We start from the raw sequence: 23,319 nt of genomic DNA on the forward strand, positions 1-23,319 counted from the left end.
TCGACTATACTGACTCTCAATAATGGATCCTGAATACTCGGGACACGGCGTGAGAATTCACAGACTCTGAGTGCCACCACCGATCATTATAACAGCAGACCTTTCCTACAGTGGTCACTTTGACCTGGTGTAAGTGATAACAGCTGCAGAGCTGCATTGATGTAGCTATATATAACAGACAGAGCTGTGTCACCGAGTTACCCTGGAAACAGCCATCATTAAGGCTGTTAGTTACACCTGTGCTTTAAAGTCAAAACGTCTGTGGGGAATAAAGCAACCGCAGGGCTGAAGCTGAAGTGAATTAATCAAATGAGAATTAATTGACAGCTGTTTTGTGAGATGATTAATCATCTTTTTTAAGTAAAAGTGTGACAAATTCACTTTTTTCAGATTCTCATATCATGTGGTTTGAGATCAATTTCATTTTAAACTTTGGGAAACTATCATTTTTGTGACAATTTTTAGACCAAACAATGATACATTGCAAAATATATGATGGGAAACTGAAGAAATGTGTGCTGTGTGCTGCTGGTTAATTCAAATGAGCTCCTGGGCTGTGGGAAATTATGACAGTTTCCACATAAATCATGTCTGTGTGTGCATGTGTGTGTGTGCAGACCTTTCGGTTCTCCTTGTCCGAGGTGGGGTTGTTGGTGACCTTGAAGAGGTGCAGGTCGATGACTTCTTTCATCTCATAGTTGTCTCCCCGCCTCTTACAAACGATGACTGCAGCGTCGAACAGGAAGATGTGCCTGTGGTTCAAACCACAAGTAAAAGTCAAAAGTCAATGAAAGCAAACGTGATGCACCACGTTACTCTGAAACTGAGACGCATCCTCTCAAGCTTAAAGCTACAATATGTATTTGTTCAGACACAGTAATAGATATAAGCCTAATTATGAGCCAGAGTTTGTGTGGAACTGTGTGTGGTCCAAACTAAAAATCCTTGCTACTGCAAATTGGACTTTTAACAAGGTTTTTTTTTTTGGACATTTTGTCTTATTCTGTGTGTCAGAAAGCTCTGCTTCTCCTGTTTCTTAGTTTTACAGATATTTGCCTCCAGCTGAAGGCAGCTGTTGTCTTAAGATACAGTCGACAGCTCATCAGGGTGGGTGACAAGTGTAGGGCCGACGTAATCCTAGACAACAGCGGTTAGACTAACAATGCCTTTTCTGTCTGATGAAAAAAGTTGCAGTGCAGCTTCTGAAAGATAAACTCTCACCTGACACAACAATGTTTGCAAATGTGGTTTCATTTATTGGTGAGATAAGAAAAATACTGTGTTGTTATTCTGGACATCCGTCAAGTGAAGGACATGGGCTAATGTCAGCTAACATCAGCTAAACATGACATGTTCTGTACTCTGACTGATTGATATTATGTAATTCACAGCCCACTTTGGCCCGAGGCGACAAACACACACACACGAGGAGCTTTCCAACCACAGCACTCAATTCTAGTTAAAGTGTCATCAGTCAGTCGACTAGCGTGTCACATGAACATCTCACCTGTCCTGTTTGGCTCGTTTGTCGACCGAGGCCACCCGTACCTCCCCGTCACCTTTGGGTCTCCCGTAGTTACTCAGAGGCTGATTCTACAGAGGAGGAGGAGGAGGAGGAAGAAAAGAAAGATGATCTGACAGCGATAAGGGAAAAAAAACAAAAAACAAACACTTCTGAACTCATTATCTGAGATAAAAGGTGTGGCTTACCAGGTTTTCGATGGATTTCTGATACTGATCTATTTCTCTCATCGTCTCTTTGTCACGCTTCACCTCGTTAACGTACTGAGCCAGGTCCTGTAAACACAGAGTCTCTGCTTTTAGATAAACACATCTTTACCTCCAGACACTCTGCAACACTATATAATACTTTGTTTCTTTATATTCTGAAGAAAAGAGATTTGTTTCTTTTTCCTCCAAAGTGCACCCCAATTCCCACAGCTGTTCACAAATAAGAGTCCCTTTATTACTTTGTACAATTGCTCTTATTTTCCCCTTTTTACATGCAGCCATTTCCATTCATTTTGTGCAATTTTGTCTTTTTTCTGCAGAAGCAACCATCGCCGATGTGCACTTGCATATTCCAACTGAATCTCACGGGTGGGCTGTAATCAAGTAAAACTTTGCTAAATACAAGACGCAGCCTCTCAGAGTCACATGTAAGTGCTGCAGTCAGTGAAAGATTAACTTGTGAACATGCTGTCAGTTTCTTTTTTGCAGCTGTGACATTGCTCAGGTTTCATAAGAGGGCTGATGTACCTGCTTGGCTTTGTGTAAATAGATCCGTTTTTCTATCAGTTGCTCAGTCAACTCTCTGTTGAGCTTATTCTGCAGTATCCTGTTTCTCTAAATGTCCCTTTGCTGTTTTACAATTTTTGAGGTTTTAAGGTAAATGAAACAGAAGCTCTATGACTGGATGCATCTTTTTCAGCAAGATATAAGCAGCAATTTCAAAATTCCATACTTTTTCCAAACCCTCATTTCCAGACTTCTCGTTAAAAAAAAATCTAATAATTTGTGACATATGAGTAATTCGATGTGTATCATGTAAATAGATTATGCAATTAATTGTTTGTTTTCATTATTCTGAATTTGTATACCATTATGTCACCAAATAATCTCCAGGATATTGTAGCTAATAGTGCATACAAAATAATTAACCGAAATAACTTCACATAAGACCAAACCCAGGTAAGTATTAAGATAAATATATTTCCAATCAATAGTTTCCATTTTCAATACTTTTCCAGACCTGGAAATGTATAAAATCAAATTCTATACTTTTCCATACTTTCCATACTTGCGTAGCGACCCTGTATAAGGTAATATACAATATACCTTCATGGCGTCCAGTGCCATCCGCAGATTGCTTTTGTCTGTGGAATCATGAGTGTGTTTCACCAGCTCCTGTTTTATAGAAACAAAACACACATACACACACAAAATATGAGCACTTTCCAATGGTAACACCTAATGCTGGAGTCACTGTGCCGCAGGATCAGATAACAAACATGAAAAACAACATATCAATTGATTGCCCTATATGCAAATCAACATTTCCTCATTATTTTAAAGAAAGACGCAACACAATGACAGTATATGTCCCTCAGAACATATTTGCTGTCCCACATTAGTCATACAGTACAGTATATAGGCAGTGACGGTATGTAAAGATGGCTAGAAGCTGATCCGTCAATCACAAACCAACAATAACAGGAATTCATGCATGAACATTGTTTCCCTGCTCCGACACACTACATCCACATCCCACACATATGAAAACATAAAGCTGTGGCTCAAGATATGAAATGAAAGAGGGTGACTGCAAAAAGAATCCCGAAGTAAATCAGATAGTGTGTGTGCGTTTGTGCGTGCGTGCATGTGTGTGTGCACTCATCTATTGCATGTGTGCGAGTGCGAGAGTGTGTATCTGAAATTGCTTGCCAATATCTGGCTGCAGCGTAAACAAGACATCTAGACTTCAGCGGTGAAGGATAAGGGAGGATGCCATGCATGTCCTTCATACAGGTCCATACAAACAACCCCCACCCCACCCCCCACACTCACACACACATTCACACATACACACTGAGCCGCTAAGGGAGATATATATGTCTGCTTGGCACTGCTCAAATCCCTGGTGTCAGTCAAGCTCAACCTGTGCATTATTATCACTTGCAAGACGACAGAGTCCTATTTTTCCAGCCTTGCTCCCGCATCCACAGAGATACAGAGGGAAGGGAGTGGTGTGACGCTGATAGGCCGCGGCCATACATGATGGACTCGTCGAGGGAAACGTGTTGCTGTGGGCTCAGCCGAGGGAAGAGAAATGATGAGCGGCAGCGGGGAAGAAAGAGGGAGAAAGATTGATGGCAAAAAAAGACAGAAAGAAAGAAGCAGCAAGAGAGAGGAAGTCGGGGAGCGAGAGGAAGTGACAAGACATTAGTTGTACAGATCCTGGCTGTCATCATGGGGGAAAGGTAACCCAGCGGACGCTTTATACGGCGCAGTTATTACCGGGCTGGTTCTGCAGAGATCTCAGGCCCATGTTGACACAACAGAATCGCTTTGTTGCTGCAGTTGCTTTTATTTTGGCGGGGCATTGGTGTTGAATGCAGAAAATATAGAGCAGAGTTTACTTGTTATGAAAAACACTGTTAAAGGTGTATGAATTTGATTCCACTCTGGGTCATAAAATTTGTGTAATAACTCATCTATCAGACGATGTAGCCCAAACTTTGTGCAAAATTCTATTTTCGAGTAAATCCGGGATGAAAGTGGGGTAGTTTATTTTTGCATTGGATAATGCAGGTGCACGAATTATGCGTCACACTGCTCACGATTCATCAGCCACTGATATTGGATTCGTCATCCATCAATCAAACGTCTGAGACAACACACACACACACACACACACTGAGCTCGGTCTCGCCCCAAACATTGAATACCCCGCCCGCTCGATAACGTCCAATCAAATTTGTTTTCCTTACTCGGGTAAACTCGTGCGGCAACTCGTGGAAACTCATAGAAGGAGGCACGACAAACAGGACAAACGGCCATTTCTGAACAATTTTAAAAATCAGCTCATCTCTGGGTGAAGCAGGTGAATAAAAAAAATACAGCACACATGGCTTCTACAAAGAGTCACATTGTTCTATTAAACCTGCTGTGGACATGCATGCATCCTTCAAAAAACACACACTGTGCTGCAAAAGTGCTGCAAAGCTGTGCCTCACAGACAGGTGGAGATCTATAGAAGTAGAGAAAGATCTTATTAATTAATGCCTTTTGAAAAACTGAAATAATTTAGATAGCACTGAACATCCAGAGCAGAAGCTGACTTTGAGAATGATTCATGTGAATGTGGATGGTTTTGCTTCCACTTTTTCAAATGGAAAGTTTTTTTTTCTCAGATTTTTTTTTTTTTACCAATTCAGCTTACCCTGGTCTAGTTTTAGTATCAGATACAAAAATGACTGATTGAGTCAGAGTGTCCTGTCTGATGCAGTGATATACAGCAGCATATAGTAATAAATAAATAAAATAAAATATCACACAAACAAACCAGCGTGACTGATGAGTGTGTAGTACTGCGTTGTGTATGTGCATGTGTTAAGACCATGCATGCTCACACAATGCAGGCGTGCAAATTGGAACACATACAAACCCCATGACTTTGAAGAACCATAGCTTTAGTTCAAATAACCCAATTTCACCACAATAATTAAAATATGAAACTCAATTTAAATCATGATGAAAACACATTTAAGATGTTAGAGATTAAGCTTCTATCATGTGAACCATTAAAATGTCTAAAGAAGGAACAAGACACATGAGTAACTTCCCCCTGACTTTGTCTGGAGTTTCCATGTTGCCTCTTAAAAATACTTCACCTCTCTCTCTCTTGTTCTTTCAGCTGCTCTCTCTTTCAATCCCCTTTATCTATTTTCTCCCTCCTCCTCCCTGATTGTCTCGATCAGATGACAATTATGCGCGGGTCATTTCAGACTGACTGTCATAAAGAAGCAACAGAAATAGACGAGAGGAGCCTGAAGGACAGAGGCAGAGCGAGGAAGAGAAACGTGGACAACAGCGCCCCCGGTGTCGGTCTGAGGCGGTGACGAGCTGCTCTCAGCCTCATTCATTGTGTTTGGGAAATGATGGAGCCTTTAATGAACCTATATCTCCCCGATGGGGCTCAGTCACTCACTGACAGTCATCTACAAAGACAGTGAAGACTTTAAAGTTTAGGTTTGTGTCCGGCTTTCATCATTTAGTATGACAGGATCTAAGAGATGACTTTTAGTGGAGATATATGTTGATGGATCAGCACAGACAGGTTATTACACAGCTGGTTATGCAAAGTGGTGGAGGAAGTACTGAGTAAGAGACTAAGTACAATACAGTAGTATCAGCAAAATACTTATCAAATGTTAAATCACCCCATGTTACATGTGTTATGTTTGTATTAAAATATCAGATCAATACTACATTAACTCGTAACAAAACAAAAAAAAAAGGTTTCAGTGTCAGAGCTGGCCGAGCTGATTTTAATTACTTCATATCCTGTTTATTTCTAATCAGCTCATCTGAAGCAGACGGGAGCGAATACGCCCCCAAATATCACGCGTCATTACTCCTCCATGCTTTGACAGATGCTGTGTTTTCCTATAAGTCAAGCCCCTGTTTGTCTGTGTGAGTCATCTGAGGGTACAGCCAAAGTAGTGTATGAAGGATGCAAAAGGCTGTAAAGCTATGCATCCAGTTTTTGGATTAAACTGTCCTTCCATTACATGCATGGTTTCCTCTTTCTTTCAGCAAAAAACTCATATAAAACTGAACAAATCTTTAGTGATTTTGTCACTGCAGCTCTGTTCAAAGACGGAAATCATCCACATGCCTTCTCATTCACAAATGCAACAAGAAGATACAGGAAATAAACCCACAACATGTGTCTGGGCTTGTTTTGTGTGTTTTTTCCACTGATAATGTTCTTATGAAAGCATCTGTACCTGCAGGAGGAGGTGGTACTTCAAGACTCGCTGCATAGGAACCACCAGCAGATCCCGTAGTGTGAACTTGCCGTAGTTGGCTCTCTTTGAACATTCCTGTACAGACACAGCAAACACAACAAATCAAGAGATGATCGTAGAATCAGTATGTATATATGGTAAATAATATAATAATGTGTTTGTCCAGTTTCTACAGAGAGACTGAGTGTTATAGCAAACTTTACATCATCGGCAATGCCTCAGGTCACCACCTGAGGGCGTTCTCTGACCACTCTGAGATGCTGAGAAATTAGCACTTGTCGCCACGGCAGTGAATTATCATTTTATATTACAAACAAAGATGAAGCTTGTACCTCTAACTTCATGCGTACGTCCTCTCTGTCTTTGCTGATGTTGTCCAGAGTGGCGATGGCTGTTTCCACATCGCTGCAGTATTTCCCATAGAGCAACAACCTGGAACACATGTTGGAATTAGCAGACAGACACATTGAACTTAGCAAAAAAAAAAAGCTAAGATTTTATACTGTATCAATGTAAATAAGAGCAGAAATATGCCAGCCTTCATAATTTACATTGATATATTTTTACTGTTCACTTCAAAACTCAAATTACAGCCACCACAAGCAGAAAAAACAGACCAAAATCATGAAATAAAAATAAAATAAAGTCAAATAAAAAAGGTAGAGGCTACATAAAGTCAAGGGAGGCTCTGAAATAAAAGTATGTTTTCACAAGATCCAGCCCTGATTTCCTCAGGCAGGTCTGACTGCAGCTCTGTACCAGATAAAAGACCTCTGCCTGAGGATATCAGACTACACACCGGCTCATATGACACTAAAAGGATCTTTAATGGAGCTGGGAGAAAGGCTGTGAAGAGGCTTAAGAGTGATCAATGATATCTTAAAATCCCTTCTAAAACATACTGGGAGAAAGTGTAAAGAAGCCGTGACAGGGGTGAAGTGGTCTCGCCACTCGGCCCTGGTTAAAAGCCCGGCAGCTCAGTTCTACACAGTCCAGAGCCGATCGATAGATTTTTGGCTAAGACAAGAAATTGATTGGTGGCCGGCCTGTGTCGGGGGGGTCACGGGTGTAAGTCAGAGAGACAGAGAGAAAGAGGAAGGAGAAGAGGAAGAAGAAGCAGCTGGTGAATGTATCCTGCACCTCTCTTTGAAGCTGATGAAGATCTGGTAAAGGTTCTGGGCACTTCTGTGGTGGACTGAGTCCTGGATTTCCAGCAGTAAACATTTGTGAACTTTAACCAGGTCCTGAAACACAACAGCAAAAAAAAAAAACATTAATGCTGATCTCTAACTGTCACTCAGAGGAAAAAATAATTAAAAAGAGGAATAATTTAAAGAGATTAATTCAAATTAGCTTTTAATTCAGTATGCACTTTAAAAAAAATCACTGTCTAAAGGACATATTCATCTTTATGTGTAAAATTATAGTGATTTTCAGACTGAAACTTAATGATCATTCACCAGTTTATCACCTGTCTATCATTTCAAAATATAATTTGATTCATAAGTAGATATTATAGGAGCTGTTCAAAGTCCATAGATGTTTTATTTTGTTAATGAACAATTATTTTTCTAGAATAATTGATTAATGTGACATTATTTCAACTAACTACTTCAAAATTCACATTATCTAACAAACTCTGGCACGATTTTCTCTTTTTCCTTTGATATCTGTAAAAATAATTCACATTTACAGATGTGTTAACATCTGTGTTCCACTTGGTGCATTAAAAATAGAATTTTGTTTCCACAGTCAGTAAACAGTCAGTGACTGCCAGCTGGCCGGCCTGTTGGATTATTACGCCGAGCAGCACGAGACAGTGACTTACCGGGATATTCACAAACACCTCCTCCATCTCGACTGAGGAGAGAAACGTGGTGAGGGGCGTCATAAAGTGCTGCAGAGGAAAAAGAAAGAGAGAGAGAGAGTGTAAGGGAATGAGGCTCGTCCCACCGGAGCGAGAGTGGGAAAGTCATTTTGCGAGAGGTTGTTATATTATAGGGGGGCCTAGTTGCAAAGAGCTGCAGTCAGCAAAAAACAAGGAGGACTGTCTGGGTCACGACAATAATCTCATTTTCAGAGTTTGCAATTTAATGATTTCCTCTCAGAAACCTGCTGCCGCATAGTCACCTCTACATCTCAGAGGAGCGGGCGAGCACAAACTAAATTCCACCATCCACTTCATATCGAAAGTCATCTACTGAGACACTCCGCTGGGAAATCAGGCAAGGTCTTTTTCCAGACGTGAGCGTACACAAGAGGGGGAAGACAAGTAGCTGTGGCTGGTAAGGGAAGGGAAGGGAAGGGAAGGCAGAGGGGGGGCAGCAGTGGCGGTGGCGGCCTCCCACGGTCCTGTAAAAGTGCAGGATAAGGTGGAAAACATCCACCATAAAGGACTTTTCCTCAGAGTTGTGGTGCAGAGATTTACTCATCACCGAAAATACACAAATAACATCCTTCCGCTCGTTTCTCTGTGAGAGCACAGATTTGTGACACTACTCATTATTTTTCCCATTATCTCCTAAAGCTGGTGATTACAGGTTCCCACACTGCAGGTGCTGAGGAGGCCGCCGCCGTCATCACTTTACTGGAGGAAACTTTTTCTCTTTTCCATCAGCTGTTACTGACTGTGGGCTCATGTCAGCTCAGAGAATTAAGAATAATTTAGTTTCTGTCAGGTATCGAGGGGGGAAATAACATTATGAGCGAGTCATTTGTATTCTTCCTGACACTGGAATTAGCTGCATAGTTGTAACGTTGCTGATTGTCACTTCTCTGTTTGCACACAGTTAATTCTGTCATTAGCTGAGGAAACCCATAGCGAAGGCCAGACTTCTTCTCTGATGGCTTTAGCAATGCTAATTTACAGGACAGATTTCTGCCTCTAAACACACCATGCAGATATTCTTTTAATGCAGTTTGACATGTGCAGGGGACACTTAGGCAAAAACTGATTCATTATGGTGGTGTGGACCAATTGTGTTGTGAGATTAATAACGTGAAAAACATTTTTATTCAAGTGGTTCCCAGCCAAAAAACACTAGTTTTAGTAATATTACCTGTGAAATTTAGAAAGATTACACAACAAATCAGTCTGCTTAAGTGATAAAAGTCAAAATAATTAATGTTAACTCACAAACATATGAGTTTAAACAGTAAAAACAGAATATACATGGCAGAAGTAGTCTGGTGATTAATGCATCTCATAGTTTGATAAATACAGTGTCTAATTAAAAATCATGGGACATATTTCTATAACAGAAAAGACTAAATACTGTAAATAAAGTTTAGATTGATCATCTCCAGTTTTTATTTAGCTTCAGTGTTTTGGTTCATCCACACAGAGAAACATCCCACAGGTCAGTCAGTACCTTCTCTATCGACTCCAGGGTCTCAGTGTATTTCTCCTCTGTCTGCTTGATCTCTGTTAAACAGCAGCTCCTGATGTCAAGCTCCGCCTGCTTGTGAAACGCCTACACACACACACACACACACACACACACACACACACACACACACACACACACACACACACACACACACACACACACACACACACACACACACACACACACACACACACACACACACAATACACACACACGCTCCTGTTACTATGTGTCAGAGCTGTGGGCTGACAAACTGTTGAGTCTTCAAACAGATGTTTTTAGTACAAGCTTTTAAACAAAGTCAGAGATTCACACACTCTGGTTGGCCTGTCAGCCAGATGTGAGGTAACAGCACTTACAACATGAAGTGAGTAAAAGTACAAGTAACTCCTGAATTTCCTAAGTTAGAAAACAGCTTGTGTAGGTTTATGATCAATTTATCTATATTCATCTTTCTTAAATAGCATTTATTACTCACACATATACTTCGAACATAAAGGCTGATTGGATTGTTTTCAGTGCAAAAGAGTTATTATACAATATGATATACATATACTTTATATAAATATGTTATATCATAGAAATACTTATAACAAAAATATTTATTAAGGTTTGTAATTTAAAGCACATTTTACCCCCCCACTCAAAAGTCAACAAGAAAACATCTGGATTTTGATGCTCAGATGTTCAATAAATGTGCTAAATCTTGATTTAGTTTTATTCACTGTAGACAAGCTGACATTAAAATGGTAGTTTCACACTTTATTAAAAAAGTAATTTCTGCCAAAAAGCTCATTTAAAAATTTTGTAAAACCTTGACCTTGACCTGTGTCTTGAACTCATTTGTCAAACTGTTGACTGAGGTGAGCGGAGGACTGACCGGAGGAGGGATGGCTTCTGTCTTCATCAGGTCCTCGTAGATCTCCCCTCCCTCTTCATCATCGTACACGCAGTCGTACAGATCCTCCTCATCCTCCACCTCGTTCTCACTGCAGGACACATGACATGGCACGTTACCGAGGCGACACAAACCCTGCCGCTGTCTGATCCTGAGGTTTACAGCGAACCTCTCTCCTCACACAAAATAACACACAAACCTCCTGGTTTGACTGACATGGATTTTAATACTACGCCACAAATCTTGTTAGTCAGGGACAACGTTTAATCCAGGGCTGTGAAAGTGGCTCAGGAGCAAACACACACACAAACAAGCAAAGACTTTAATGTGTGACACCACAGGCCTGTTCTGACTGCTCACATCTGAGCCAATTACTGCTCTTTAACAACGCTGCCAACATGACACATCAGTGTGTGTGTGTGTGTGTGTGTGTGTGTGTGTGTGTGTGTGTGTGTGTGTGTGTGTGTGTGTGTGTGTGTGTGTGTGTGTGTGTGCAGCCCAAAGGAACACAGAGCAAGGATGAGGAAGGGCGAAGTGAGGGGTGAGGGTTAAGCATCAACTCCTGCACACCTGACTGGACGTCTGTGAACCATGTCCACTATAAATAACAAACCAAGGTCGATGATATTCAGGATGTGAGAAAATACATGTTCCTGGTTCAGTATTTTTCTTCTCTGAGAAGAATCAGGAATAAGATCAAAGTTAAAACAGAAAAAAAAGAAAAACTTAGCGTCCTTAAAGTCGGTGCAGTCTGGGAAACTGCACTTATTTTACAAGTGGAGGATGAGAGTAAACTCTTAAAGATGTATGATTTGGGGGAGACTGACTCAACACGAGTCATCAAATATGGAAGCACACGGCTGTTATCGTGTGGGCTGCAGGAGCGAAGTCACAGCAGGAGGCCTGTGTGTCTACGCTGCAATGAGAGTGTGACTGTGCTGGAGTTTATTCCTCCACCTCCTGATCTAACAATGAGGTGTGACCTGAAGCCAGCGCACTGATGCACATAAAGCTTCAGAGGTGTCGGAGGTGAGTTCACCTGGACTCAAAGCAGTCGGTGAAAGCAGATTGTAACCCAGTTTTGTTTTTGCCTCTAGGCGTCATTTCTGCTGCAACAGATTCACTGACTCACTTTACATCAGTGACACAACATGATTCATGTGAGGTCTCATTTGATTGACACAATGATACAACCTCAGTTTAAAGGCCAGAGTTAGTTCACTTTCAAACTTTTTCTTATGGTCTTCAGATGGACCACAGACACTCAGCGAAGACTACATTAACAAGACGCAATACCTCATTAACTGGAACAGTCAAATATATTTCCAAGTTTACAAACTAAAGAGGAGGGGGCCGAAACACTTTCAAAGAGAGTTGTGTTATAATAATAATAATAATAATCATTATTATATTTTCATTAGAGTGACAGTCATGGACTTCAATCTGTAGTCTCTGCAGCTTGTTTGTGTTCTGCATTTTGTTGGTGGGGTGTATTATGTTTTTGTCTTGTGTCCTTTTAATGCACTTTTATGCACTAAAAAAACTTTTTCTTGTGGTCGGGGTCTAAAAGAACCTGTGATCCCTAAAACATAATTTCAGAATATGTTCCAATTGTTTCTTATATATCTAAAATACTAACCACAGAACATGGATCAGTGCTAACTAAGGCTAATTTGCTCTGTTAAATGCACAGAAGCCTGAACATAAATTTCACATCATGTGTCGGTGTTAGTTAGAGTTCAATCGGCTCTAAAGGGACATGGATGAGTTACATTCGAGAAGTGGGAGAGAAGCTCCTCTGCTGGCTGGCTGGCTGGGTGGGTGGGTGCAGCGTCTGTACATGTTGTGTCCATTTAGCCGTCACTGAGCAGATGGGAGCTGAGAGCTGAAGACAGCTCTGTTCAGTGTCATCCCGGCTGCCACTTCCACCGGCAGCTGGCTGCTGTCAGGCTGCCGCTTTCCTCTGTCACTACCGACTCTCCGGCTGCTTCCTGCTCCACGAGCTGGCAGCGCCGAACAACACCGCGTCAAGGCGAGGCCTCCAAAACCTATTTGAACTGGAAGATTATCTCTCCCTGTGTGGACTTATATTATAGTACAGCTACAGTCACACCACTGTATTTCACTGATATATTTATCAATATATAAATATAACCCGTATTAATCACAAGGCTGACAGAGATAAGCCCTTATCTTGAACTTTTGTTATGTTTTAGTTGGAAAATGCTATGAATAGATGATTAGATTATTGGCAGATTTATATTCAGTATTTCAAAGATGAAGGGTTTCTGCCTGGCATCGAGTCAGGAGTCCTGTTTCCAGTGTGGGTGGATTATGTAATGTTTCTGATTCTGCTGCCTGTTTACTCCCAAAAGTAAATGATGAGGATTATTTGTTGTTTTGATAAAATAAAAATATCACTCAGAAGCTGCTCGGCTGTCATCGCATCTTAAGAAAAAGGCTCCAACGCTGCCAACGTCTGACAAAGGTCAGAGTCGTCTGATGCCAGCGAGGTTCAGACAGAGTTTAAATTCAGCAACACTTTCATTAGTGTGCACACGCAGGGAAGAGGGTGTGAAAATGTAATGACGCCACAGGGGCCACACGACTTGTGGGTGACTAAGAAGAGAGGGTGGGTGAGTGCATGCTGGGAGCCCCCCGAGGAGGAGGAGGAGGAGGAGGTGGCTGCCTTCCAGTCAACATACAGACAACAAATGTTGCAACAGCCTGTGGCAGGGAAACTGGAAACTAAATTAACAAATGACTTTTTGAAAAATGAAGTTTGAAGTGACACGTACTCTATGAGATCCTCCAGGTGGTTGTAGATATCCTCGTCTTCAACACTGTCCTCTGTGGGAAAAGGCCTTGAAGGGGAAAACAGGATTTATTCAGTGTCATATTTAACTGTTCCTACAATATTAAGACACCAAAACACAATGACTTTGTATGGTATTGTGCCATTTTAAATGATTTAAAAACTCACCTGATCCCAGTTTGTTGTGCAATCACTGTGTGGGACAGTTTAGATAGTGTGTCCATAACCTGTGAATGGGCAGAAAGATGTTTTATTTACCAGTATAATTTAAATTATAGCAATAAAAAGTGACAAGAGACATGTAACTGATATCAGTGTGTAGGTAAAGTCTGCTGCATTTCCAAATTAAGACACATGAGGGCAGCATTCTCAAACACTCCAACATTTCCTACTGACATGCACTTAGACACTAACTATACTGTAACTGACACACACTTGTTTCATTTCATGAGCGGACCAAGGTGCAAAAATATATAAATATATGATCAAATACAAAAAATAAAAAATAAACACCCCAAAAAAACAACTACTTGGAAAAACTTTACTACTGAGTGGCTGAAAATCATAATTAAAGGATCAATGTGAGAGGTTGTTATTGCTGTAAAACCTCCTCATCTGACACAGTTAACAGTTAGCAGTGCGCTAACAGCGGGCCTGGAGTCACATGACCTGGTCCGCCATCGATCCTGCTGTTAAGTTAACCGTGTGCCCTCGTGTGCTGACACGGTTGCTATTAGTATGACAAGTAATTTCACGCTGCCGTGCTCAGTCCTGCCGGTGCCCTTGACTCTGCGAGTGTGGCAGTACTGTACGTGTGTGAGACCGGCTCCACTCATCACAGCTGAACTCACCTGAGCAGAGAACACAGTCGGCGGCGTTATTATTACATGATGAGTCAGCGCTCAACAGGGAGCTGGGATCATTCACGTTTGTTTAAAAACCTGGCAACCGGCCCGTGTGGTTTCCCTCTCGTACTGTAGTGTCTGACGTCACAACATGCCTGAACTGTCACATTCACACACACATACACACAGATTTAACAACATCTGCCCTGGAGCGTGAGCTCTGGCAGATCAATACTGATCACACAACTGGCCTTTACCTCCCCCCTCCTCAGTAAATAGAATAAACAGTAGCACACAAAGGACACACAAAGCAAAGCAGAGGCATGTTGTTTCTACTGACATGCTTTCAACTCTAAACTCTACAGCTGCACCGATGGGACTAATAATGTGACACTCAGAGTGTCACTGATGTAAAATTCATGTGCTCTTGAGCTGTTTTTAGTCTTTGCATTCAGTGTTTTCCACCAGAGGGGCTTCCTCTACTGATCAACAGACAAGTATTGATCAATCACGCGATATGTAATCGATCAAACTGCATTACATCCATCAAACAGGAGATGGAGGACGCCGAAGTTTCACGTCCGTCAAAGTCGGACTTTGGTGAAGCTGATTTATCATCACAGAAGCATCGGAGGCAGCGGCGTACTGTAGCACCGACACCGTGAAACACGAATCAAAGCATTGAACTGAGTCGTCTGAGGGAAATATTGGTGGTGAGCAGCTGAACAGCGAGGTAGAGCTAAATGTGGCTCAGGAGCAGCGGCTGATTACACATAATGAGGAGGTAGAGGAGCTGCCTCAGGCCTGCACACCATTCAATGAGACTGGAAAACAAAAAAAATATACACTGTATAGAGAGAGAGAGAGAACAAAATGTGTTACTGTGCTTCACACGGTCACTTTTGGTTTCCTAGATACCAAATATGTAAAGAGAGCAAATGAATATTTCAAAAGCAAAAGCTTCATTATTGACTGTGAATAAAACATGCATTGAATGTTTTGTTTTCCTAGGACCCAAAAAACAAGGAGGAAGGATTTGTAGGCACTGTGATTGGTTAGGTATTCTACTTAACCCAGAAATCTAATGCATAAGGTAAGACAGCCTGAGAGACAATACCCAGGCCCAGCCATTTCTCAGGGGCCCCGCTACAGGTTTTGATAGCTTTCAGTTCATTAATCTGTTGCTAATGTACCGTAAATCAATGGGATCTTCTGTCATCTGGATCATTGTGGCTGAGCATCAACGAGGACAATGTCCACAGAGAAGGACAAAAATCTGATTTACCCGTCCAATCGGTCCAAATAAAACCTCATTTTCCTCCGATTGATGCTGCAAAGTGTCGTCACAGTCAGTTCAGTCGCTCTGATGGAAATCTACACTTTCAATTCTGAAACAAAACCAAGAGTTTATTGAGAACGAGCGTCACCTCAGGGAGGAACCACGTGTCGCTGCGCAGTGTGGAAACTTTTTTTCCATGCTACATTAGAAACAAGAAGTAAAACCCAGCACCCTGCAGCTTATTCCTTTAATTGTCTGTTTAACTCCCAGCGCCTGGAGGTTCAACCACCTCTGCTGCTGCCGGTGTGCCCTTCAGCAAGCAGAGAGGAGGAGGAAACACAAGATTTCGGCCTTCAGGCATGTTCTCTGGAGCTGTTTGTGATTTATTTAAATCATCCAGCAATTAGAACAACTGTGAAACACTTTTACACCATGTCAACCTCACATTATCAAGATGTTTCAGTTATTGTCAGTGCTGCATCCAAACACAGGCACAGAATGAGCCTAGAGAGACTCATCCTCCCAACAGTTTTTCCTCCAAACAGTTGTTAGATAGAGTTGATGGTGCACTCTCTCTCCACTAATGAATGAAGGGCACGACATCCGGACGCCAGTTGGCAGGTACAACGTGTCCGCGAGCCGAGGATCCGCTGCGTGCTGGAGAGAGTGCTGGAGCTTTTCCAGTTGTAGTTGGCAACCATTACTTTATTGGGGGGGGATGATTCGTGTTGTGTTGTGTTGTGCTTTTTGGCTTCAGTTGACGACATGAGTCACTCGCATTTGCGACAAAACTGACCATCTGCACACACGGCCAAGAAGACTCACAAGTATTACCCTACATCCGTCAGCGGGGCTGCACCAGTAATTATAGAAAACGTCAAGAAAAATGTGCACAGAGGAAATGAGAGGTTGAAATTCCAAGAGGCAGGCACGCTTAATTTTAGCTCGGAAAACTTCATCAGTCAGCAAAACAAAAATATCAGTGATTACTACTGTTCTTCGACTTGTGTTATGCAAGCAGATTTCAAAAATACATCATGATTCAGCTGTCACAAGGAAGACTCCGCAGCAGCCCGATGTCTGTTCTGTAAAGCTCCAAAAGACTTAAATGTGAGGTCAAAGGCTCGGGCAGCCGTGTGGGAGATAAGTGGTGATGCTGCAGGAGTTGAACCGGGGCTGTGATGGAGGCTAATAAACCTGCCCTGTCCGACCGCAGCCGCAGCGCTGGAGCTAATGATTCACACCAGAGCAATTAAAGCAGGATGAGGGATGTGTCTGCCCAGATGAAAGGAAGTCGGGTACGAAGTGTGTGTGTGTGTGTGTGGATGTGTGTGTTTCAGGTTAATGTCAGTAGTGATGTGGCAGCTCTGAGGTGTTTATCTGTAAACTGACAGAAGTTCAATGCTGAAAATGCAGCTACTAAAAGGTGTTCAGAAATGGCCGTTTGTCCTGTTTGTCGCGCCTCCTTCCACGAGTTGCCGCACGAGTTTACCAGAGTAAGGAAAATGAATTTGATTGGTCGTTATCGAGCAGGTGGGATATTCAATGTTTCGACCAGCTATATAGTACTACCTTGAATTTGTTTTGTAGAAATGTTGATGCTGTGATCAAAATAAACATTCATTCATTCAATGTTTTACAGGACCGAGCACGGTGTTTGTGCGTGCAAGTGTGTTTAGCTAACGTAGCTAACTGTTAGCTAGTAGGCTTGCTACGTTATAGCTTGCTAACTTAGCTAGCGAGGCTAAGTGATGGAGCGCAGGGATCCGGAGGAGGAGAGTGGAGTAGGGACGGAGGATCGTTTGTGTCGGTGGTGGTGGACGAGTCTCCTCGCTTTTCTCAGACGTTTGATTGACGGATGATGGATCCAATATGATGAATGGTGAGCAAAATTTTGCATAATTCGCGCACCTGCATTATCCAATGCAAAAAAAAAATACCACACTTTCACCGCGGATTTACTCAAAAATAGAATTTTGCACAAAGTTTGGGCTACATCGTCTGATGTGATTACACTAATGTTAAGACCCATAGTGAGATCAAAATAAATTTTATTTTCTGAATACCTTTAATTTTTTCATCCTCATCATTTCACCCATGGAAACAGGTTTGACAGTAATTTAATTTCCAGGTGCTCAACAACAGGTAGATGCAGAAACGACACGGTTTAAACGTCTCTGCTGCTTTCAACACGCAGACCCGCTGATTACCTCCTCCTCATTTATCCTTCACCGTTTTTTTTTCTTCTTCATGGTACTGTAGCTGGGAAATGGCTGGTGCATTTGAGATGTGTAACATGGCAACGGCTTCACTGGTTTCACACACAACCCAGTGTGCTGTCCCAGTTTTTCTGCTCTCTGTGCTTTTTATTCCTCCTTTTCACTGGCTCATATTCCATTTCCTCCCTTTTTTTCTCCAAATCACTGATTACTGATTATCTGCTAAAAATAGAGATCAGTTAGGTAATCCAGTAGCACGCTTTGATTTTTTTGATTTTTTTTTAAAGACTTTGCCTTTCAAACCGAAGGAAGGAACACATCAATCTGTTTATAGATTTGCATTTGAAGCAAGCAACCTACACACTTAAAGATCTGAGATCAGTGCTGGAAATGACTGCAGAGTTAAGATGACCTCATAAAAACGGTTTGAGGAAGTGGACTCTCCGATACCCAAGTCCTCCTCCCTAACACATCTGATCATTGCATCACTGCTCAGACACTCTGAAAACAAACTACACCCAGTTCTACGTGTGAAGAGACGACATGAGACTGACCAGGGATCAGCTGTTTGGCCAGTGCGGTGCTCTGGGTTTTCTCACCACCGCATGTGAGAAAAACCAGGAGGGGAAACACTCGAGGGTCTGAAGCGACCACACCAAACACACAGCTGCGAAAGCACCTTCAGACAGCGTTACTATCATCCGCAGCCTTCACTGTTATTTCAGAGGACTCTCTCTTGTTCGACTGCTTCAGAGCAGCCATTTCAGAAATTGCAAGTACTTACAGTCTTGGAGAGTCTTTGCACTTGGCACGCTGTACTTGGAACAGTTTATGTTGACTGCTTTAGTTTGTTTGCTGTGCACAGAGCTGACACCGTCTCTAAGAGGATGAGTTTGAGGATGGATGTAAAATTCAAAGTTGTTCCATTTTGCTGAACTTTGCTAGAGCAATAAATTCAAAGTTGTAATTTCATTTAGTTTTTGGCAGATATTGTGACTGTCATGAGTCACCACTTCTGTTTTAATAGTCTTTTTTTCTTTTGCATTAATGGTCTGTTGTGACAAATATATTTCGATACTGCACCAGGATATATTGCCATTTCAATAAAATGTTGATGAATTCAGCTCAGTCCTACTTGTTAGGGATGGAAAGTATCTGCCTGCAAATGTCTTTTTTTATTATAAATGTACTGTAAATCAATCCCCGAGTTGTTTCCTCACCAGCCACTGCAGCTCATTTCTACAGGCAACGCTTGATAAAACATTTATGAAAAGCAGAAAAAAAAACAAGTCAGTGGAGTCCTGTTTGTATTTCAGACAGAAAAGCAAAAGGCTCTTCTTCTCTCACTCGCACTTTTCCCATCAAACATTTTGCTGCGGAGAACTGTTTGGAAATGAAGGACATGTGAATAATCTAACAGCCTCCTCTGAAAAACACACATTTACATAAAACAAGACAGGGTGAATACAATGTTGTGTGTGTGTGACATAGATTGTGTGCTAATTGATTAGAGCTTGTTTCCTGTGTGTCTGGTGCTGCACATGAGATTGATTATTGCTACTTCTGCATATATGCATACACTAATGTGTTGAGTACACATGTGTGTCAGCAGCTCTGTTTGACACATGCAGCCGGTGTGTTAAATTCAATGCACATAAGAGGAGGTTGAAGCGTGATTGGCTCGGAGAGAGGGACCAGCTAATGTTTGGCAATCAGAGCTACGGCTCATTAACGCCCATAATACATAATTAGTGTGTTTGGATATAGAGACGTACAGCTGATTTGGATGCGACACACGTGTGCTGCCGTTTCTCCTCGGCCTTCATTGCCTGCATCATTTAGTCCACCACCACCACTCGTCCTCATCAAACACTGCTTCACATGCATTATTTCTACTCTCATGCATACGGTGAAGAAGGCGGCAAAGGACGACTTGTTGGAGAAACACTAAACTAAAAGAACACGTCGTCCACTCTCATCCAGGCAAAGCGTGAACCCAGCCGTGTTCCCGTCGCCTCTGTATTTATGTTTCTGCTGTCAAGACAACTTCATGAGCATGAAATAGCGATTTGAGCGACATCTCGGTGCAGCGGCTCCACGGTGGGAGAATTTATGCCCCGCTGTTAAATTATTATTTAATGCTCGCTCGACAGGCGACAGGGATGGATGGACAGGGACGCCGGCCTGTCTCGGCAGTCGGCACCAGGTGCAGATGGAGCTGCATAGAGAGTGGAGGAAACACATTATAGAAGAAGATAAAGAGATATCAGACCACAATGTGTAGTGAGGAGAAGGTCACACCTCTCTGTGACAGTACCTAGAGTAACTCTGCTCAACATTAATTCTGCCATTTTGACCACTTGTCCACTGCTTCTATTTAGTAAAATGGGATCATATATAATGAGGAATTTTAAACTGAAGCCGTTTTGTGATCACAGATGTAATAATGACTGGGGGGTTGCCTTGCCTGTTGATCCCGGAGCGATACGTCCGACTTTTTCTGCTCCATGGCGCCAAGTGAACACGTTGTCGATCAACAGAAATGACTCAGCAGCAGTTACTGAGATTAATGTTGTTGAGGATTCAAAAATCAAACTCCCAGTCTTCCTCTCTAAACCTTGGACTGAGGTTCATCTCAGTTCAGGTCACGTGCTCCACCAGAGGGAAAGTTAGCCACAGTACTGAGCTGTGAGTCTGTGCACGATCGGCTTTACCATCAAACAGCTCCATCTCCACAATGGAAGGTCAAAAGCAAGGTCATCCCGGCTGTCCAGGTGAATCACATCAACATGTGCAGACTACAGCCCCAAGGGCACACACAAATACACACACACACACACACGCATATGCATTTACACTCTTGCCAGCAATCAAAGCAGATCCTCGAAATCCTGTTTCGTGTTCACATTAATAGGCGTGCAGATCAACTCAGTGATCACACATTTGCAAGGTTTTCGCACACTGACAGAAACATGCACACGCACACACATGCAGCTCAAGGCCTTGATGCACAAACGCATCTGATCTGCCAAATCCTCACTCCTCTGACAGGTGAGGTAACTCCAGCTGAATTTCACACTGGCTGCTCACAACTGACCAGCAACACACCGTCAGTCACAACGACACACACACACAAAGCCTCAGATGTAAAGCTGGTGACGCACACAGTGTGAGTTCATTGATTGATTACCAATCAATATAGAATATAACAATTAGTGCAAACCTATGGTGCTACTATAGATTATATGAATGTTTATTTGTGCATGAATACAAGTAGCAAAAGCAAAGTTACATTTTAAAGGGGATTTATTGGTTTTATTTAGTTTTTTGCATCTTTTCTTTGTCTCTTCGGAGAATGAAGTCAACATCTTTTTGGTTCTGGAGTCTTGGTCAGACAAAATTCATTTGTTTTAGAGGAATGTGAATGTGGTTTTAGAGGAATGTGAATGACAATGACAGTAAATCAGGCACACAAGAAAATGATCAGCAGATGAAACAATAATAAACAACAAAACAATTGTTACAGATATCCAAAAGCCAAAGAAGCCAAAAAAGATGACCAACAACTATGAAAAATCCTTTTTGTCGCATGTAATTTGATCATAAAATTGCAAAGTGGAACTTTATTTGATGAAAAAGTAGAAGAAACGAGCTGTTCATTGAAAAGCTGATTGTCCTGCCCTTGTATGATCCAGACATCACCCCATTTTTTGCATGACAGACAGTTTTAATCAAATTTGTATTCGTATTTGTATCATTGTGAACAATGTTGTCTACATACAGAATAGCAGCTGTTTCCAATACGAAACATCTGTCCATGTGTCTTGTAGGAACCCCAGAGGTTTATAATGAAATAGTCCCAGACTGATGTGATTTTAATAGTGGGTCTTCCTTATTCTCAGCTGCTGATAACTGAGCAACATCCTCCAATGCAGAGATAGCACGAGGCATCCCAGAGTTAATCTGCTGTTCCCTGCTGTTATTATCATTGAATCCATTGTAGCAGCCATGCTAAAGACATAACCTCCTCTCTCCGCCCACTGCCCAACCAATCTACAACACAATCTCCATTGTTTCATCATGTTGACATGACAATCTCATTCCCTCGCCATAGAAACACTATCCCGCAGTTAACTGAGGATGAAATGAAGCAAATGGGGAAGACTGGTCTCCCCAGGGGGTCTTTCACTCTAAAATATAAACTCTCCTTTTAAGAGTCAACTGCTGAAGTGAAGTTACCAGAATACTGAGATTTCAGCTCCTCGTGGTCTCATGAGGGGAGCCAGGACTTGAAAGACTTGCCAAAACCATAACCGAGTGTAAGAGCAAATTTGAGTGGGTTGTCTGCGTTGTAAACGATGTCCTGAGGCGGTCAGTGAAAATCCATATGGACATTCCTCTGTGTTTTTTTTTTTTCCTTTCCCTCCAGAGCCTTTGATGCCGTTGTGTCAGTCACGGACCCCTACGCTTCAGTTTTAGTCGACCCTGTCCCGCCCTGTGGGACCCTGAGAGTCACAGCAGGGGTGCACTGCAAACTGTGAAGTGGCGAAGTTCTTCACTTACACGACTGTGAATTCTCCTCGGCTTTAACATTAACTCTCTCTCTCACTTGAATCTCAACAACTGGAAAAACATTCTGTAATATATATGAAAATATTTCCAGAGATGAATTATTGTGTTTTTTTCTTTCCTGACAGCGGAGCAGTTTGGATTTAGGACGTTAAGAGTGGATGCTGGTTCTTGTTGCAGCCATCTAATCAGGATCTGATGTACACCAGGGACACTGGGTGAATGTAATTAACTGGCTGGACGGATGGAGAAGCCAGCAGGAGCCAAGGAGCCGACAAGAATTCAGGAGGGAGAGTGCACCTCATTCAGAGAATTAATGTTGCACTGGTTTTTGCATGAAATATGGGAAAAACAGAAAGGTTTCCATCGGATGAACAAAGTTGTTCAATATATTCAGATAAAACTCTTACAGGTAGAAAAATGGCCTCATCAATTATGGGATGCAAAAGCCCCAATGTAGTGGTTTTCTGGCCAGCAGAGCATCTTTGGATATGATTTACAAGCACACTGGCTGTAGCAAGTAAACAAAGGCTGAAGCGGGGTTATCCATCTATTTGTCACGGTAGTTTACATGTCAGCCATTTTTATCGCCTTCTGGATTATAATGTTGACCAGAGCCATAACAGGCAAACACTCAAGGAGACGGCGCCGTAAATCCAAATCTCCATGGGAAAAAGGTAAACAGAGTGACATCTGTATGACTGGCTCCAGACATTAAAAGTCTGGAAAGTAAATTAAGAACGCTTATATCCCGATCCTTTAAGTCCTGCCT

At 42.0% G+C, this 23,319-nt stretch overlaps 1 protein-coding gene across 4 annotated transcripts in view; it reads right to left on the reverse strand.

The window, feature by feature from the left end:
- Positions 1 to 23,319, reverse strand: part of vav3a (vav guanine nucleotide exchange factor 3a) — a 99,350-nt gene that overhangs the window by 33,676 nt on the left and 42,355 nt on the right. For all 4 annotated transcript variants that reach the window (XM_085764038.1, XM_085764036.1, XM_085764039.1 and 1 more), the window contains exons 3-14: positions 13,804 to 13,862; positions 13,619 to 13,684; positions 10,803 to 10,911; positions 9,905 to 10,006; positions 8,362 to 8,430; positions 7,674 to 7,777; positions 6,866 to 6,965; positions 6,513 to 6,608; positions 2,839 to 2,907; positions 1,711 to 1,797; positions 1,508 to 1,593; positions 620 to 752 (exon numbers count right to left, since the gene is read on the reverse strand). In XM_085764038.1, coding sequence (XP_085620164.1) covers positions 620 to 752; positions 1,508 to 1,593; positions 1,711 to 1,797; positions 2,839 to 2,907; positions 6,513 to 6,608; positions 6,866 to 6,965; positions 7,674 to 7,777; positions 8,362 to 8,430; positions 9,905 to 10,006; positions 10,803 to 10,911; positions 13,619 to 13,684; positions 13,804 to 13,862 — 1,080 coding nt within the window. The remainder of the gene's footprint in view (positions 1 to 619; positions 753 to 1,507; positions 1,594 to 1,710; positions 1,798 to 2,838; positions 2,908 to 6,512; positions 6,609 to 6,865; positions 6,966 to 7,673; positions 7,778 to 8,361; positions 8,431 to 9,904; positions 10,007 to 10,802; positions 10,912 to 13,618; positions 13,685 to 13,803; positions 13,863 to 23,319) is intronic.

The sequence above is a fragment of the Trachurus japonicus genome, chromosome 20, assembly GCF_045865225.1.
Source record: "Trachurus japonicus isolate A0001 chromosome 20, Traja_1.0".
In the NCBI taxonomy this organism is placed as follows: Eukaryota; Metazoa; Chordata; class Actinopteri; order Carangiformes; family Carangidae; genus Trachurus; species Trachurus japonicus.